This window comes from Ranitomeya variabilis, chromosome 3 (genome assembly GCF_051348905.1).
Source record: "Ranitomeya variabilis isolate aRanVar5 chromosome 3, aRanVar5.hap1, whole genome shotgun sequence".
In the NCBI taxonomy this organism is placed as follows: domain Eukaryota; kingdom Metazoa; phylum Chordata; class Amphibia; order Anura; family Dendrobatidae; genus Ranitomeya; species Ranitomeya variabilis.
The window spans coordinates 750,049,139-750,070,149 of NC_135234.1; the positions used below are offsets into that span (position 1 = coordinate 750,049,139).

General features: G+C 41.0%; 1 protein-coding gene across 16 annotated transcripts in view; it reads left to right on the plus strand.

Moving 5' to 3' along the window:
• Positions 1-21,011, plus strand: part of GRM5 (glutamate metabotropic receptor 5) — a 351,429-nt gene that overhangs the window by 15,755 nt on the left and 314,663 nt on the right. For all 16 annotated transcript variants that reach the window (XR_013224104.1, XR_013224105.1, XM_077298566.1 and 13 more), the window contains exon 2: positions 10,033-10,892. Coding sequence is in view for 14 of the 16 variants with exons in the window: in XM_077298566.1 (XP_077154681.1) it covers positions 10,214-10,892 (679 nt within the window). In the remaining 2 variants the exon portion in view is untranslated. The remainder of the gene's footprint in view (positions 1-10,032; positions 10,893-21,011) is intronic.

Here is a 21,011-nt window from a genome sequence, read left to right on the forward strand (position 1 = left end):
ATAGTGCTCTTTATATAATGTAAGCTGGCAGTATATAGTGCTCTTTATATAATGTAAGCTGGCAGTATATAGTGCTCTTTATATAATGTAAGCTGGCAGTATATAGTGCTCTGTATATAATGTAAGCCGGCAGTATATAGTGCTCTGTATATAATGTAAGCTGGCAGTATATAGTGCTCTGTATATAATGTAAGCTGGCAGTATATAGTGCTCTGTATATAATGTAAGCTGGCAGTATATAGTGCTCTGTATATAATGTAAGCTGGCAGTATATAGTGCTCTGTATATAATGTAAGCCGGCAGTATATAGTGCTCTGTATATAATGTAAGCTGGCAGTATATAGTGCTCTTTATATAATGTAAGCTGGCAGTATATAGTGCTCTGTGTATAATGTAAGCTGGCAGTATATAGTGCTCTGTGTATAATGTAAGCTGTCAGTATATAGTGCACTGTATATAATGTAAGCTGGCAGTATATAGTGCTCTTTATATAATGTAAGCTGGCAGTATATAGTGCTCTGTATATAATGTAAGCTGGCAGTATATAGTGCTCTGTATATAATGTAAGCTGGCAGTATACAGTGCTCTGTATATAATGTAAGCTGGCAGTATACAGTGCTCTGTATATAATGTAAGCCGGCAGTATATAGTGCTCTGTATATAATGTAAGCTGGCAGTATACAGTGCTCTGTATATAATGTAAGCTGGCAGTATATAGTGCTCTTTATATAATGTAAGCTGGCAGTATACAGTGCTCTGTATATAATGTAAGCTGGCAGTATATAGTGCACTGTATATAATGTAAGCTGTCAGTATATAGTGCTCTGTATATAATGTACGCTGGCAGTATATAGTGCTCTTTATATAATGTAAGCTGGCAGTATATAGTGCTCTGTATATAATGTAAGCTGGCAGTATATAGTGCACTGTATATAATGTAAGCTGTCAGTATATAGTGCTCTGTATATAATGTAAGCTGTCAGTATATAGTGCTCTGTATATAATGTAAGCTGTCAGTATATAGCGCACTGTATATAATGTAAGCTGTCAGTATATAGCGCTCTGTATATAATGTAAGCTGTCAGTATATAGTGCTCTGTATATAATGTAAGCTGGCAGTATATAGTGCTCTGTATATAATGTAAGCTGGCAGTATATAGTGCTCTGTATATAATGTAAGCTGGCAGTATATAGTGCTCTGTATATAATGTAAGCTGGCAGTATATAGTGCTCTTTATATAATGTAAGCTGGCAGTATAAAGTGCTCTGTATATAATGTAAGCCGGCAGTATATAGTGCCCTGTATATAATGTAAGCTGGCAGTATATAGTGCTCTGTATATAATGTAAGCTGGCAGTATATAGTGCTCTGTATATAATGTAAGCTGGCAGTATATAGTGCCCTGTATATAATGTAAGCCGATAGTATATAGTGTGCTGCATATAATGTAAGCTGACAGTATATAGTGCTCTGTATATAATGTAAGCTGGCAGTATATAGTGCTCTGTATATAATGTAATTGTGTAGCTTAGGTAGTGCAATGTACAGTATATATATTAACATAAACCAATGAATCACATTGCAGTCCACAGGCCTAAGCTCAAAAATATTAAATATGGGTGCCAACGCCATGCTTTACTGTAAGCATCACCGAGATAGTTACATAGTTACATAGTTACATAGTTATTAAGGTTGAAGGAAGACTGTAAGTCCATCTAGTTCAACCCATAGCCTAACATGCCCTAACATGTTGATCCAGGGGAAGGCAAAAAAAAACCCATGTGGCAAAGAGTAACTCCACCATGGGAAAAAAAATTCCTTCCCGACTCCACATACGGCAGTCAGACTAGTTCCCTGGATCAACGCCCTATGAAGGAATCTAGTGTATATACCCTGTAACATTATACTTTTCAAGAAAGGCATCCAGTCCCCTCTTAAATATAAGTAATGAATCACTCATTACAACATCATACGGCAGAGAGTTCCATAGTCTCACTGCTCTTACAGTAAAGAACCCGCGTCTGTTATTATGCTTAAACCTTTTTTCCTCCAGACGTAGAGGATGCCCCCTTGTCCCTGTCACCGGTCTATGATTAAAAAGATCATCAGAAAGGTCTTTGTACTGTCCCCTCATATATTTATACATTAACATAAGATCACCCCTTAGTCTTCGTTTTTCCAAACTAAATAGCCCCAAGTGTAATAACCTATCTTGGTATTGCAGACCCCCCAGTCCTCTAATAATCTTGGTCGCTCTTCTCTGCACCCGCTCCAGTTCAGCTATGTCTTTCTTATACACCGGAGACCAGAACTGTGCACAGTATTCTAAGTGTGGTCGAACTAGTGACTTGTATAGAGGTAAAATTATGTTCTCCTCATGAGCATCTATGCCTCTTTTAATACATCCCATTATTTTATTTGCCTTTGTAGCAGCTGCCTGACACTGGCCACTGAATATGAGTTTGTCATCCACCCATACACCCAGGTCTTTTTCATTGACGGTTTTGCCCAGAGTTTTAGAATTAAGCACATAGTTATACATCTTATTACTTCTACCCAAGTGCATGACCTTACATTTATCCCCATTAAAGCTCATTTGCCATTTATCAGCCCAAGCTTCTAGCTTACATAAATCATCCTGTAATATAAAATTGTCCTCCCCTGTATTGATTACCCTGCAGAGTTTAGTGTCATCTGCAAATATTGAAATTCTACTCTGAATGCCCCCTACAAGGTCATTAATAAATATGTTAAAAAGAAGAGGGCCCAATACTGACCCCTGTGGTACCCCACTGCTAACCGCGACCCAGTCCGAGTGTGCTCCATTAATAACCACCCTTTGTTTCCTATCCCTGAGCCAGCTCTCAACCCACTTGCACATATTTTCCCCTATCCCCATTACTCTCATTTTATGTAACAACCTTTTGTGTGGCACCGTATCAAAAGCTTTTGAAAAGTCCATATACACTACATCCACTGGGCTCCCTTGGTCCAGTCCGGAACTTACCTCTTCATAGAAGCTGATCAAATTAGTCTGACATGATCGGTCCCTAGTAAACCCGTGCTGATACTGGGTCATGAGGTTATTCCTCTTCAGATACTCCAGCATAGTATCCCTTAGAATGCCCTCCAGGATTTTACCCACAGTAGAGGTTAAACTCACTGGCCTATAATTACCGAGTTCAGTTTTTGTCCCTTTTTTGAATATTGGCACCACATTTGCTATACGCCAGTCCTGTGGTACAGACCCTGTTATTATGGACTCTTTAAAGATTAAAAATAATGGTCTATCAATGACTGTACTTAATTCCTGCAGTACTCGGGGGTGGATCCCATCCGGGCCCGGAGATTTGTCAATTTTAGTTATTTTTAGACGCCGCTGTACTTCCTGCTGGGTTAAGCAGGTGACATTTAATGGGGAATTTTTATCACTAGTCATATTGGCTGCCATGGGATTTTCTTTTGTAAATACTGATGAAAAAAAGTCATTTAGCATATTGGCTTTTTCCTCATCCTCATCCACCATTTCACCCAGACTATTTTTAAGGGGGCCAACACTATCATTTTTTAGTTTCTTACTATTTATATAGTTAATGAATATTTTGGGATTATTTTTACTCTCTCTGGCAATGAGTCTCTCTGTCTCAATCTTTGCTGCCTTGATTTGCTTTTTACAGAATTTATTTAATTTTCTGTATTTATTTAATGCCTCCTCACTACCTACTTCCTTTAATTCTCTAAATGCTTTCTTTTTGTCCCTTATTGCACCCCTTACAGCTCTATTTAGCCATATTGGTTTCCTCCTATTTCTAGTATGTTTATTCCCATACGGTATATACTGTGCACAGGTCCTATCCAGGATGCTAATAAATGTCTCCCATTTTCTTTGTGTATTTTTGTGTCTCAGGATATCATCCCAGTTAATTGCACCAAGATCCTCTCTCATCCGTTGGAAATTTGCCCTCCTGAAGTTTAGTGTCCTTGTCACCCCCCTACTACACATCTTATTAAAGGAGACATGAAAACTTATTATTTTGTGATCACTATTCCCCAAGTGACCCCCAACCCTTATATTTGATATGCAGTCTGGCCTGTTGGTTAATATTAGGTCTAGCAGTGCCCCCCTTCTTGTTGGGTCCTGAACCAGTTGTGAAAGGTAATTGTCTCTCATAGTTGTCAAAAACCGATTACCTTTACTGGAACTGCAGGTTTCTGTTCCCCAATCTATTTCAGGGTAGTTGAAGTCCCCCATAATAATGACTTCTCCTTGAGTCGCAGCTTCATCTATTTGCTTTACGAGGATATTCTCCATTGCTTCCATTAGTTTTGGAGATTTATAACAAACCCCTATCAGTAATTTATTATTTTTTCCCCCTCCCCTTATCTCCACCCACAGGAACTCTACATTTTCATTAAATTCACCTATATTATCACGCAGGATGGGTTTTAAGGAAGATTTTACATATAGACACACCCCTCCCCCTCGCTTATCTGTACGGTCATTTCTGAACAGGCTATAGCCCTGCAAGTTAACAGCCCAGTCATGGCTCTCATCCAGCCACGTCTCAGATATCCCCACCATGTCATAATTATGTTCCAGCAACATTAATTCTAATTCGTCCATTTTGTTGGCGAGGCTTCTGGCATTAGTATACATGCACTTGATGTTACTCTCTGTACCTCTATTCTTTCTTAAATTATTAACTGTTATAACCCCACCCCCCATGCCTCCGCCACCCCCAACTTCCTTATTTGTGCCCAGGTCTCTATCTGCCCTATCTTCCCCTCCTATAAAATGAATACCCTCCCCCCCAATCCCTAGTTTAAACACTCCTCCAACCTTCTAACCATTTTCTCCCCCAGCACAGCTGCACCTTCCCCATTGAGGTGCAGCCCGTCCCTAGCGTAGAGCCTGTAGCCAACTGAGAAGTCGGCCCAGTTCTGCAGGAACCCAAACCCCTCCTTCCTACACCAATTCTTGAGCCACTTATTAACCTCCTTAATCTCCCGTTGCCTCTCTGGCGTGATGCTGCCATGCTTCACTGTAGGCATTACTGTGCCATTGCCATGCTTCACTGCAAATTTAACCAAGATGCTGCCATGGTCAAGTGTAGGCATGACCGATCCACCACCATGCGTCACTGTTGGCAGTACCGATCAGCTGCCATGCTTCACCGTAGGCAGTGTGTTCTTTTCAGCTTATCCTTCTGTCCTATTTGTATAGGTTTGATCATTTTGGGCCATTATGCTTTGAGTCAGTAGAGGTGCATGTCTTTGACACATTGAATGTGTAGCCTTAATGTATACACTGAAACATCAGAAACTGCTGCTACTAAATCCTGCTGTAGGTCTTTCGTAGTCACTCAACAGTTTTGACCACCTACCTCCTCAGGTATTTGTGGCAGCCGATGACAGCTTCCTCTTTCTGCCATGTTGAAAAAGTGTAACCATTTTTCCTTTAACACTGAACTTGCAAATTATGCTTCCAGCTATATCTGTAGGAACTGTGACAAAGTCCCTGGTAAAAAAATGGAGGGGAGCTTAATGGCATCAGACCCAAACCAATGCACAGGTAACAGAAAGGAAATGCCAGACAAGGATAGGTATCATATTGGTTAATTTTTATTTTATCATAAGGTAATGAAGCAATAACAAAAAATAAATAGATAAAAAATGTGCACACCACAGTATATAAAAGGTAACCCCTGTCTTTGGGTAGATATCAATAATAAAGTCCTGCTATATATGTGGGAAGGTATTATATAATAATTAAATATATACTTATTATGCAACAAGGCAAAAAGTGTAAAAAAGGCAAAAAACTTGGTCCATAATGTGCAAATAGTGCAAAATGTGCCAGAAAAGTGGAAAACAAAAATCAATTGCTGATAAGAGAATCTGTTATAAAACAACTGGTATCATAATACCCTAAATATAAAGTGCAGTGAAAGGCAGGCAATTGCAGATAAGCAATAAAGTGCTCAAAAAGAGTTGCAAAGGGTATATAACCTTACCACAGTATGCAGGGTATCTTGGGGGGAATAAGATCTGTGTGCGCACGTGCGCCCCGACGCGCATTTCGGTTAGACTTCCTTCGTCAGGGGGGCTTAATAGCATCAGTAATGTGAAACCAGAGTATTTTCCTCCAGCACAGTATGTGTTGTGAGGGTTAAGCTAAAGATGCTGGTTTTATGTGGACATCTATAGAGTGGGTGGGAAGATGTCCACCTTATCTCCACCTGCAGAGTCGGCACCATGGTGTGCTGACAGAACCTGTGTAATGTCACAGTCATGTAATGAGCCACATGGGTGAGGAGTCACACGGACTGGTTTTTAATAGCTGGACTTGAGAGGCAGTCTGTGTGTTGTGGGTCTGGAGAGGAACACTCCAGTGAAGTGGTTTTGTGCTCTGGTTTATGCCTGAACCGTGGCTTGTGCTAACCCTAAGCGGGCTGCCCACTACTACAAGGACTGTACCTAGAGTTACCGTTTTGTTTTACTTTGCTGTTTTGCCCAGAGGGCCGTGTTTATTTTTTGCCTAACTCTTGGTTTATGCCGTACTTAATAAACCAAGTGCATCTTTCAAGCTGCAGTGTTCCCGAGTCTACCTCCGTGTGCAGCCGAGTGAGACGATCTACCACGGAACATTCAATGCTTTTGCTATCTTTATGTATTATTTTCTTTGTGCAAGAGACTGTTGAAGAGAGATAATACAGGAGCGCTACCTAAGCGCAATAAAAAAAACGTAAAAAAATAGATGTGTGGGTGTTATATAAGTGCTCACCTGGTGGTGTAGTGAGGTAGGCACAACACTAGATTGCATTTAGCACATAAATGAGATCCTCCATTGCGGTATGCTGCCGATCCGTAATGCGTGGAGCCGTGCTGGTCCTTGAGTGGCAACAGGTCTAAGTAGCGGTATAACAATGAAAATTCTGGGGGCTCTTCTGTTTGAAAGTTTGATCCCAGTGAGTGGTCCAATTTAGTCTCCAGCTGAATAACTGGACTCGTGGGAACACTTGGCTATTTCAAAAGTTTGGGTTTATTCACAAGGGTTACAAGTAAAAAATCTACATGTCTGTTAAAAAGGGATTGCTAAAAATGATAAATGTCATAACAAGTGGGAACATGTAGCAAAGGTACACAACACGTTTCTGCTCAAAAAGAGCCTTCATCAGGTGTGTTTGCTTTTTGGTTTTCTATATGTGGGGTATAGGGGTAGGTCTGTAAATACCTGTGTTCCTATAAGTTCACATCATTCGGGATTGTGACTGATTGTTTGGGGATGTTTTGGTAACCACACTCGTGTATCACAACCCGATTCCGAAACATGTGCAATCTGAACAGGCACCTACCCATCGCAGTCTTTGGCGTTGAGAACAGATTTTCTGTTCCTGGTGGATAATGGTATTTGTGCTAAAGGAGTCATAAAGTTTTTATTGGGTACCATATTCAGGTGTTTGGACGAGCTCTGCTGTAGATAGCCCTTTTTTACGTTGTTCCTGTTGTGCGGCTCCGCAATGTCTGGGTTGTTTGCAAATTAACTCTCGATAGACATTTTCTCATTCAAAAAAACAAAAAAGACTCTCTCATGGCTCCCAAAGATCCATTCATACACCCAGATGTAGCAACCAAATCACATTTCTATCCGCTACGCCACAAAGGCCACCACGTAGGGATATTTTATTCCTTGGTGATGGAAGAGTTTGAGGCCATCAGTTCCTCCCAAGGAGTAAAAACAAAAACAACAACACCAAAAAGGCAAACACAAACAAAACCTCAATCTTAAACGAGAGGAGGCACCTACACTATCCGAAAAGCAGATAAGAGAGGGCGGAGGTAGAGTCATACAGGATAGGGACGACTACCTAGCAGAGGCTCGTAAAATTCTCTCCGACACTAAATATTACAAAATGGTCCTCTTGGACCCCGTAGAATCTTTGTTGAAAGAATACAACTCTATGATCAACGAAGCTTATTCATCTACAATATATATTTTTTTATAGATTTCTTTGTGCAAGGCAGTGATCTGTTTTCCTAAGTGTTTGGACCTTTCTTGTCTAAAGCTAGTTAAACACATCTGAGGTTCATAGACCAGCCGCGGGTCTAATGATCTGAACTCGAGACCTTCATATATGCAAATGAAGTCGTCAAGTTCAGGTAATAAGACCAGTGGCTGGTCCGTGCATTGCCGTCTGTACATAGATGTGTGATACCGGCGTTATATTTCTAACATGTAATAAAAAAATCACCCACTGCAGGTATTTGATGTCTTTCTCTCATCATTGCTTTGTCTCTTGATTTGTTGCATTAGGTGTGTTGGAGACAACATTTGGTTTGCAAATCCGTGATGTTTGAGGGATTTTATTCAGAGAGTTGAATCATTCTGAGACTTCTTATTTCATCGGTTTAATGCAAAAGAAAGTTTACAGTGGAAGTTGAGATAGATAGATAGATGAAAGATAGATAGATAGATAGATAGATAGATAGATAATATATAGATAGATAATAGATAGATAGATAGATAATATATAGATAGATAATATATAGATAGATGATAGATAATAGATAGATAGATAGATAGATAGATAGATAGATAGATAGATAGATAGATAGATAGATAGATAGATAGAGCAGGTCAAGATGTAAATCAGGATCAGTAAAGGATAAACAATGGAAGTGTCCAATAATTCCATGAGCAGAATAGTGAGTACAGCTCTAGAGTTGAACATATAGCCAAATAAGGATTGAAAATATAGGATACATACAAGATGATGAATAAAGAACAGAACTCTTCATAGGCACGAATCATAATATGGCTATTATTTAGCACTAGTTACAATACACTCACCTGATGTATTGCAATGAAGCACAACACCTGTAGTTTTTACAAAATTTTAATTGGTTGCTGAAGCCAGTGATCAATCTAGGTAAACCAGGCAATGTTTGGAGCATCTACTGATCTAAAAGCATAAGGAAAATAATGTTGTTCCAATATGCTCAATACCTTATAAATAAGCCACATACGTTTAGGGATTCTGTTTTGTGGTACAAGGAAACAAAACTGGAACCACAGCTGTATATCTGGAGAAGGAAGAATAAACATATAACACCATACCTACAGTGCAGCATGGTTGTGACTTGACAATGCATACAGTGAAGCATGGTGAGTGCTCAGTGATGGCTATAGTGAAGCATAGCGGTGTCTTCATGATGTTTAAAGTGAAACATTGTGGTGGCCCAGAGATGCCTACAGTTTGGCATGGTGAACGCTTTGCAATGCATAAAGTGAAGCATGGCGGTGTCTTGATGATGCTTACAGTGAAGTATGGCAAGAGCTCGGTAATGCCTACCATGAAGCATTGTGGTGGTTTGATAATGCCTGCAGTGAAGCATTGCGGTGGTTCAGTGATGCCTACAATTTAGCCTCGCACGGGCTTATTGATGCTTAAAGTGAAGAATGGTGGTAGCTTGATGATGCCTATAGTGAAGCATGGCAGTGGTTCAGCAATGCCTACAGTGAAGCATGGTGGGGTATGGTGATGCTCTGGCATGGCTTTGCCTCCCATGGCACTAGAAGACTGCAGTGTGTGAAGATTAATTCAACTCATTGGTACAATGAACAGATAAGAGAATCTTTACTTTTGAGGATGCTCCAATGGAATCTCTGAATTATTTTTTCAAGTGAAAATACTATGCACATTGGACTCAGCCCGACCTCCCTTACTAACTGAATGGCTGAAGAGTGATTTTGGTGGTAATGCTGGGGATGACTGTCATAGATGCATGCAGTTAAACCATTCAATGACCTTTACATTTTCCTATGAATAAAAGCAACATACATAGGAGTCTAAATGTGATTATTTCATGTTTAATCAGCTGTGACCTTCTCCTGAGTTGCATCGAGCAGACCCTCGGGTTCCAGATCTTAAAGGTTTTCTAATCATTTCTCCCTATAGATTGGATTACAGTTTAGTATGATGAAGGAGCATTTCTAAAATTGCTGATTTTCTCTTCTTCTGTTCACTTTAGGTAATGACAATTCAGGTTTGTTGTGAAGATCTTCTCGGAGGGTCTATGGTCATCGACGATCAAGCGTTGAATGGTGGGATATAGTGCATGGAGGAAACCCAAATCAGGAGTAGAAGACCCACAACATAGATAATTTTTATTTTTATAATGTTGTCATCTCCAGCCTAATTTGTCATCTAAAATGTTCCCTTACGTCTGGTTGGTTCTTCTGATCTTAAAGGAAGATGGAATTGGGAATGTTGGGTTTATGGTGTTGGCACAAACCAATGAAAGAAGGGTTGTGTCCTATATGCCGGGGGACATTATCATCGGGGCACTGTTTTCCGTTCACCACCAACCAACCGTTGAAAAAGTTCACGAAAGGAAATGCGGAGAGATACGGGAACAATATGGCATTCAAAGAGTGGAAGCCATGCTGCACACCCTCGATAGAATCAATGCTGACCCCAATGTCTTGCCTAACATAACCCTTGGATGTGAAATCCGCGATTCCTGCTGGCATTCTGCGGTGGCTTTAGAGCAAAGTATCGAGTTTATAAGGGACTCTCTCATTTCATCCGAAGAAGAAGAAGGCTTAGTCCGTTGCGTTGATGGTTCTTCTTCTTCGTTCCACTCGAAAAAGCCCATAGTTGGAGTTATAGGACCCGGCTCGAGCTCTGTGGCTATTCAAGTTCAGAATTTATTGCAGCTTTTTAATATACCTCAAATTGCTTATTCGGCAACAAGCATGGACCTCAGTGACAAAACCTTGTACAAATATTTCATGAGAGTGGTGCCCTCCGACGCCCAACAAGCGAGAGCTATGGTGGATATTGTCAAAAGGTACAACTGGACTTATGTGTCTGCAGTACACACCGAAGGTAAGAGATTCTTTGGAGCCTGTACTCAGGGATTCTTTGCAGTTTGTAACAATGGAGACACATACGTCTGCATAAGTGCTGTATACGTAAAACAATAACCTGGCTTTTCTTGGCACTGCCATTGAACTGAATAGAGAAGTTACGCACATTAGGCATAAAGTAGGGTTCACCAGATAAGACCCTCATCTATCATACATTTATGGAATATCCTGTGGTTTTGTATGAGACGGGAATCTCCCCTTATAGGGCTGTTTAGCCGTACAAAAATCAATGGCCATTCCTTAGGATTTATCAATATTAAAGCAAAATAGGTCCAACTATGGTCCAATGAGTGGTGTAAAGGGGCTGTCCGCTTCATTGTTTACCAGATACAGCGGCGGACTAAGTAGCGGCTGTGCTGTCTAACGCTTATTTTGATTTATAACATGACCTAGATAGCGGAATTGCATTTTGGCAAGGGCTTCTTAAATATCGAGGGGCGTAATTTAGGTTTCTTCATGTTGTTTTAGCAATCAGATGATTGATAAGACCTACAGAGACTGTGGCATTGAACTAAATGCACGTCAAGGGGCAACTGTCTATGAGACAAGCCGCTTTTGTTGCCCGTAGCAATCACCATTTAAATATTTAAATCTGAGTTGTGATTGGTTGTTAGGGGCAACAAAATAAAAATGGTTTTCTCAGTCAGGCATGGTGGAGGACAATTTGTGACCGGTTTTAGGCTAAAGTGGTTGTTAACGTCATCCATCTTTAACCCTAGCAAGTAGAATATCTTTTGCCGACCTCTAAATATAGTAGAATGGTTAGAAGGGTTTCGGTGAATGGACTTGCCCTTTAATTCGAGCAGCGGGAGTCCAGAACAATGCATTATCCGGTAATGAAGCTCCATTATAATGCTTTGTTAGATGTAACAATGCCTTGATGATTTATTCCCGGCCTGCCTACAGTATTTCTTCACAGTGTGTGCATCATGGGAGTTTCTATGGAAATACAGATGATATTGTAGTCAAGATACAGAAATGTTGTACAATGGGGGCAGCGTTGTTTCCATGACGACTAAATCCTTGGTGTGACTAATTATGGTATTGAGCAAACCATAGGGGGAAAAAACTCCTAAAAAAAAATAAAAACCTTATCTGTACAGTTTATATATAAAAGGTAGCAATAATAACGTATAAAGCATGTGTACTTCTATATTTCATATATATTATGCATGAATCATGATATAGAGCCAGTGGTGTAAATGATAGGAGTGTTCACAAGGGGGGGAGATATGCTGCGGATTTTCTGCTCAGATTTGCAGCTGGAGAATCCGCAGTGGACGGGACTTTAACAAATTTCATCCACAAGCTGCAAAAAAAAAAAATTCCCACGGAGACATTGATCCGCCTTGCAGATTTTAGATCTGCAGTATATAAAGATATGCTGCTGTTTTGCATTGCCGTTAAGTTTGCAAGAATTAAAGGGGCTGTCTAGGACCCTGATATTGATGGCCTATCCTTAGTATCATAAGAAATCACAATGCAGCCCCGCCGATCAACTGTTACTTCACAATCACATTAATAAGCACTCCGAGGGGCACGGTAACAGCTAATCGGAGGTAGGGCCTGGTGTTGGACTTCCACTGTTCCTAAGGCTAAGTCATGGATATCAAAGTCCTTTAAAGTTCATCATGTTTTTGCTATCCCATCTTAGAGCAGCATCATGTAGGGGCAGAGACCCTGATTCCAGCGATATGTCATTACCTGGGCTGCTTGCTGTCGTTATATTTCCTGCTGGTGATATGCTCATTTGGATGTTCAGCCATACTACTGTAGGTTAAAGCGAGTCAGTGTATTTCCAACTATTGTTTATCTCTTTGTTGTTTATGTTCTTTACTCTGCACCTATCTTCTGTTTCTTTTGGGAAGTAGGTGGCATATAATCTAACTGTACATACTTTATATTGTTTTTCATGGTTTATTATGTTACTCACTGTGGGATCTTTCCTTTTTTCAGCACACTTTCCATTTTGTAGGTAATCTACACTCTGCTCTGCTTCTTTAGGAGGAACGTGACGCGCTTGATGGCCTTTTAGGTAGCATAAGTCTGAGTTGCCATTGTCTGAGTTGTCTGTTATTAGGGTGATCTGTGCTCACTTAGGAACCACTAGGAACTGTGTGGTCAGGATTTCTAGTCTTTACAGGAACTGACCGGGTCAGTTGCAGTATTTACTTTTTCCTATTATCTCGAGTGAGTAGCTACACGATCATAACAAACAATCTGTAGGAAGATTGATCTTGTGCAAGCCTAGATAGGTCCACCAGGGTCTTCTCTGTCATTATCGTGATAGTATAAAGCCATTGGGTTGCTGCTCTTCCTCTTCATCTTGTTCCTTTTTTTCATCCCACCATGACATCCTTCTACAGTGATTTCTCTCCTCCTATGATGTGTCCAAAGTAGGCAAGTCATAGCTTGGTGATCCTGGCTTCCAGCGACATGTAAGATTAGGAAGTAAAAAACTGGTGACCGATTTCCTTTAAACCCTTCCAGACAAATACATCACGCATCAAGTGCAGGAGTATGGAGCAGGCTCAGCTCCCGAGCCCGCTCCATATAGGGCAGATGCCCGCTGTAGAAGTAGCCTCGCTCATTGCTGTTTGACTATTTAATGAGACTGTATCAAATTTGGAAGTTATCCTCCATCCATGGGATAGGACATAACTGGAACTCCAACCGATTATGAGAACAGCCGATTTCTGGGGTTTTTTTGCGCTTTCATTTTTTCCTCCCCTTTTTTCCATGAGCTATAATGCTTTTATTTTTGCATCAACCTAGCAGTATGGGGACTATGACCTTACATTACGTTGTATCTAATCATGGATGATGAGGGGGGGGCAAATGTAGTCATAATTGACGAAGCGGAGTGACATTTGGACATCGAAAAGGTTAATGGAAGATCCTGCAAACATGTCATTGTGAAGGTGCAGGCACAATGCTTAATTAAAGAAAGTCATCTTTGGCCATGATGTCTTAAATGTCTTTTTAATTAGGTTTATGATTATACAGATTAATAATTAGCCGGCAGTGTGTGTACAGTGAAGGACGCCAAGAAATAAAACAATGCTGAAAATACACAGAATAGGATGTCTACATGTGGGTACCATCTGGAATCATCATAGGAACCTTATACCCTAGCGTATTATGTATGCACAGGACATCGAGTGACCATCTAACCCTTAATTTAATCGGTTCATCGTAAATAAACACTACCAACCCTACAATCCACAGCATCCAGTACACTTAGAACTAAAGCCATGAAATAATACATCATAATCTATAAAAAAAAATTCAGAGTTAAAAGGTCACTGATATTTCAACACACTTTACAGAAATCAATACTATAAGCGAATATGAGAAATTTTGTAGTATACATTTACAGAGAAATGTGCTTTTTTCCTCCTCCTATGAGCCACTTCTCCTCTTCTACCTTCTGAACTCATCTCTCACTCTTAGGGCTTGTGCAGGCGACAGCATAAATTGGATAAGTGCTATTCGTTGTTTTGACAGATAGCACTCGTCCCCATGTTATTCTTTGGGGTTATGCACATGTCCAATTTTTGGCACTATTTGCCTTCAAGAAAGAGGACATGTGATTGTGGTCTGATTTTCACAGACTGACAATGTAGAGAATGTGGTGTTTCTGTTAGTCAAGGGTGACAGGGTTAACTGTAGGTCTGGTCCATGGTGTTAGTTAAGGGTGACAGGGTTAACTGTAGGTCTGGTCCATGGTTGGGGAGGAGCATTGGGGACCTGTGTATCAGTTCATGTTTTGATAGTTGTTAGTAAGCTAGAGACAGGAAAGAACACCCTGGGAGAAAGTTTATCATCAACAGATGTGTGAGAAGAAATCAGACTAAAAGGGAGCAAGTTTCTTTAGAAGATTTTCCGTGGCAGCAGTGTTCTTCCTTAGGCAGGCAAGTCCCAGGATCCACAGTAAGGGAATACTATGAACATCTCTAAGAGTTTTTGGAGAACGTCTAGTGTTGGCCAGACCTGAAAGTTCTGTCAAAAAGACAGAATTAGCAAGGCTTGGGCACTTTTAGTAAGATAATAGCCGTAGGACCTACCTTACGTTCATCCCATGAAGCATAGTTAGGGTGCAATGGTAACAGCAAAATACATTGACCCTGGTGGCCCTGTACCAGGAAGATGGAGGCCCTCAGCTTATCCAGTAGTTCTACAGTAACGTTCACCACAACCACCAAGAATGTGCCTCTGCATTGTGCGGAAGAAGTCAGCAAGCTTATTTCCTGCTACCCCCTGTACATAACTTGATTAACAGTAAAATGGACTTTATTTATACTAACTATTCTGATTGCCTCATCGTGGAGTTAAAAGGGTCTGGCACCACACAAATCGTAAACTTGAAGATATCCACAGCAACATCACCAGACACATCCACCCAGTGACCCTGTTTACGTATAGTGTAGCTCGCCCCCAGGGCTATCACCCTATGCCACATTACATGGAGATTACCCAGAACTTAGTAATGCGTGTTCCATTGTAATCAAATAAATGTGTTGTGAATCAAATTTTCTGTCCAAATTTGATTGAACGTACTTTGAATTTTAGTAGATTCATTCATCCCTACAAATAGGCAATTAGACTTTGGTGATATCAATGACATATCTTAAGTAAATGATAATACAATTACAATTTCTGATAACCAAAAAAGTCTCATAGTCAGATATAATCAAGACCCAATAAATGAATAGGAAGGACTTGGAATCAGAGAACATTTCCTCGAAAATTCATTAAATTGATATAATTACTTACCAAAATGGCACCGTTCCTCCAATCACCGCGCTATGTCGCCTGGCGATCATGTGACATAAATGGTGGCATGGCTGCTGTAGACAGTCAGTGGCTGCTGATCTATTCTGTCAGAATGGATTTTATGTTCAAGGCTGTATGTAATGAGAAGATTACTTTATAATTATTATTATTATGATGAACCAGCCCAGATTAAACAACCCATGACTGCCAGACTCCGTCAGACTTGGCTTCGGAGACAGGATGCTAGCGAATCTGTAATTTGCTACTATGGAACTTATGTATTTACTTATTTATTTTAACCAAGTTATTTAACTTAAGGTAGGGGTTTCCCAGCTATCACTATTTTGGCTGCCTGAAACATACATTGCTCAAAAAAATAAAGGTAACACTTAAAAACAACAGAATATAACTCCAAGTAAATCAGACTTCTGTGAAATCAAACTGTCCACTTAGGAAGCAACACTGATTGACAATCAATTTCACAAGCTGTTGTGCAAATGGAATAGACAACAGATGGAAATTATTGGCAATTATCAAGACACCCTCAATAAAGGAGTGGTTCTGCAGGTGGGGACCACAGACCACATCTCAGTACCAATGCTTTCTGGCTGATGTTTTGGTCACTTTTGAATGTTGGTTGTGCTTTCACACTCGTAGTAGCATAAGATGGACTCTACAACCCACACAAGTGTCTCAGGTAGTGCAGCTCATCCAGGATGGCACATCAATGCGAGCTGTGGAAAGAAGGTTTGCTGTGTCTGTCAGTGTAGTGTCCAGAGGCTGAAGGCGCTACCAGGAGACAGGCTAGTACACCAGGAGATGTGGAGGGGCCATAGAAGGGCAACAACCCAGCAGCAGGACCGCTACCTCAGCCTTTGTGCAAGGAGGAACAGGAGGAGCACTGCCAGAGCCCTGCAAAATGACCTCCAGCAGGCCACAAATGTGCATGTGTCTGCACAAGCGGTTAGAAACCGACTCCATGAGGATGGTCTGAGGGCCCGACGTCCACAGATGGGGGTTGTGCCCACAGCCCAACACCATGCAGGACGCTTGGCATTTGCCACAGAACATCAGGATTGGCAAATTCGCCACTGGCGCCCTGTGCTCTTCACAGATGAAAGCAGGTTCACACTGAGCACAAGTGACAGACGTGACAGAGTCTGGAGACGACGTGGAGAGTGATCTGCTGCCTGCAACATCCTTCAGCATGACCGGTTTGGTAGTGAGTCAGTAATGGTGTGGGGTGGCATTTCTTTGGAGGGTCGCACAGCCCTCCATGTGCTCGCCAGAGGTAGCCTGACTGCCATTAGGTCGAGATGAGATCCTCAGACCCCTTGTGAGACCATATGCTGGTGCGGTTGGCCCTGGGTTCCTCCTAATGCAGGACAATGCCAGACCTCATGTGGCTGGAGTGTGTCAGCGGTTCCTGCAAGAAGAAGGCATTGAAGCTATAGAGTAGCCCGCCCATTCTCCAGACCTGAATCCGATTGAGCACATCTGGGACATCATGTCTCGCCGCATCCACCAACGTCACGTTGCATCACAGACTGTCCAGGAGTTGTCAGATGCTTTAATCCAGGTCTGGGAGAAGATCCCTCAGGAGACCATCCGCCGCCTCATCAGGAGCATACCCAGGCATTGTAGGGAAGTCATACAGGCATGTGGAGGCCACACACACTACTGAGCATCTTTTCCTTGTTTTGAGGCATTTCCACTGAAGTTGGATCAGCCTGTAACTTGATTTTCCACTTTGATTTTGAGCCTCATTCCAACTCCAGACCTCCGTGGGATATTAGTTGTAATTTACATTGATCATTTTTAGGTTTTACTGTTCTCAACGCATTCCACTATATAATGAATAAAAGATTTACAACTGGAATATTTCATTCAGTGATATCTAGGATGTGGGATTTCAGTGTTCCCTTTATTTTTTTGAGCAGTGTATAAAAAAAATCAATTTCTATGTAATCATAACACTTAAAGGGATTTTTCAGTTTTGCAAAATTTCTGTCTCCCCCTGGTTTGTTTAAAAAAAAAAGCTTATGCACTTTTCTCATTCTCCAAACGTTGAGTCTCCTCCTCCCCTCCCAGTGTCTGTTATTGTCTGCATTGCTGATGTCATGTCGACAGCGCTGCATCCAGTCACTGAGCTCACAAGTTTTTTTTTTCGCATCCGGAAGGAAAGGGTTATCCGAAGCCGGAAGCCACTGTAATTCAGGATTTCTGATGAGATTACCTCTACTACCCAACAAGATATAAGTTTTAAAATCTTCTAAACCTTCATACCATAGATCGAAAACACATTAGTGAAGCAGATGGAAACATGTGCGACAATCTAGTGGTAACCAGGTACCATCTGAGAATTACCTGCAATCCATTTTCAACCACAGACATGTTAGTAAACATTTTGGTTGTGGTTCTTAATCTGAGCTATCTGGCAGTCTACCCCTTGTCTCTCTTCCATTTGAACATATACAGCAGCTTTCCTGGCGCTATAGAGAAATCAATGTATAAAGAGGATAGTATTCCCCTATTGCTCGTTGACCTCATACATATATACACTGTGTTCCAAATTATTATGCACAATGAGTTTAGGAGTGATAAGGTTAGAATTGTTTTGTTTGTCTTTTAAACTCATTGATGGTGATGTGTGTCAGGGCTCTTTATATCACTGAAAGCAATTGCAGATACCTGTGCACATTAGTTTGGCAGGAGTGTCCAAATAAAGGCAAGACTACTTAAGAAGGCTGTTCCACATTATTAAGCAGCCTACATTTTTTGCCAAAATGGGAAAGAAAAAGGATGTGTCGACTGCTGAGAAGCAACAAATTGTGGAGTATTTAGGTCAAGGCATGACTACGATCAACATTGCCAAGACACTTCATCGTGATCATCGCACAATCAAGAAGTATGTAGCTGATTCCCAGCACACACGTGTGCGTGCTGATAAGGAAAAATTGAGGACTCTTTCCAACAGGCAATTGCATAAGGTTAAAAGAGCAGCTGCAAAAATGCCTTGTCATAGCAGCAGACAAGTTTTTGAAGCTGCTGGTGCCTCCAACGTCCCAAGAACAACAAGATGCAGGGTCCTTCAGAGGTTTGCAGCTGTGCGTAAGCCATCCTGTCGACCACCTCTATCCACTGCACACAAGCAGAAACGGCTCCAGTGGGCCAAACGATACATGAAGACTGACTTCCAAACTGTTTTGTTCACCGATGAGTGCCGTGCAACGCTCGATGGTCCAGATGGATGGAGTGAAGGATGGCTAGTTGTTGGACACCCCATGAAAACACGGCTAAGGCGCCAACAAGGAGGAGGTGGAGTAATGTTTTGGGCTGGAATCATGGGGAGAGAGATTGTCGGCCCCTTTATGATCCCTGAAGGGGTAAAGATGAACTCCATAATCTATGTGGAGTTTCTAAAACAACACTTCCTGCCATGGTTCAAGAGGAAGAACCGTGCTTTCCGCAGCAAGATCATTTTCATGCATGATAATGCACCGTCTCATGCTGCAAAAAACACATCTGCATTTCTGGCTGCTATGGGCATAAAAGAGGACAAACTTATGGTGTGGCCACCATCTTCCCCTGGCCTCAACCCCATTGAGAACCTCTGGAGCATCATCAAAAGGAGTGTCTATGATGGCGGGAGGCAGTTCACATCTAAGCAACAGCTCTGGGAGGGTATTCTGTCCACATGCAAAACAATTGGAGCAGAAACCATCCAAAAGCTGACAAATTCAATGGACGAGAGAGTTCAGAAGCTTCTTTCGAACAAGGGGTCCTATGTGCAAATGTAACATCACCTAGAATAAAGTTTTCACTTGAAAACTGTTTGATTTCATTTTGTAATAAGCTGATAATGCTTATAACTTCACAATTGACCATTTTTTTGTTCAAAATTTTAAAAAAAGGTTGAAAACTCTGCTGTGCATAATAATTTGGAACATGCATTTTGAGTGTTTATTTTTTTTTTAAAAAGATACTGTTTTCACAGGCAGTTTGTTCCAAAACATTGCAATTATACTAGAATAGTAGATGACTGGAAAATAACAATGACTGCAATTCAGATAGGTAATTTAGAGAAAATATGAGGAAATATTATTTGCATAATAATTTGGAACACAGTGTATTGTAATGAAGTTCTGGTTGAAATGTCCAAAAATTATCAGCTTTTATCTAACTAAGCAAGCAGCAAATTTGCGTTTTTTGCATTTTCAGTTTTTCCGCCCCTCCTTCCAAGAATCCTAACTTTTTTATTTTTCCATCAACATAGCCATATAAGGCCTTGTTTTACGCAGTATGGCTTGTGGTTTTGAATGACACCATTCACTTTACCATATAATAACTGAAAATTGGGGAAAAAAATCCATTTGAGGTTAAATGCTTAAAAAAAACAAAGTTCCATAGTTGTTTTTTTGTTTGGGTTTATTTGTTTTTTCGATGTTCAGTTAAAATGACCTAGCAGCATGATTCTTCAGGTCATTCCAATTATAGTGACACCACACGTGCATCCATATACTGTGTGTACATATACATTATATACTGTGAGGGGTTGACACTCTAAGCTGCCTCTTACGGTAGACACAGGAACACTTTGGTGCTGAAACACCTACGTCAGCATACACTGAGGCAGGGTTCACAAACACAAAAGTAGAGCCTTCCTGTCTTAACGGAAAAACAAAAAAATAAAGTATCATAGAGTCCTTTCTCTGCAGGTTTAAACCTGCAGTTATCCCGCACAGTCCTTAGCTCCTCCAGGAGCTATCTGGGAGTTCATGCTCTCCCAAGACACAACACCCACTGACTCTCATGGCCACCAGGTATTTAACAATCCATGTGATGAGCACATGACCTTGACATCACACAGGTCCTGTCAGGACTCTGCAGGTGGAGATAAGGTTGACCCCCTCCTGCTCACTCTATGGAGGTCCACTAAGACCAGCCCATAACATAGGTTTATATTAAACCTCTCAGCACTTAGCATGCTGGAGGCAAAAACACTCTGGCTTTATATCACCGACTACAGTATGCTCAGTGACACGTGTCTCCCTTCACATACTATGCCAGTGTCTTTGTCACTATATATATATATATATATACACTCACTGGCCACTTTATTAGGTACACCTGTCCAACTTCTTGCTAACACTTAATTTCTAATCAGCCAATCACATGGCGGCAACTCAGTGCATTTAGGCATGTAGACATGGTCAAGACAATCTCCTGCAGTTCAAACCGAGCATCAGTATGGGGAAGAAAGGTGATTTGAGTGCCTTTGAACGTGGCATGGTTGTTGGTG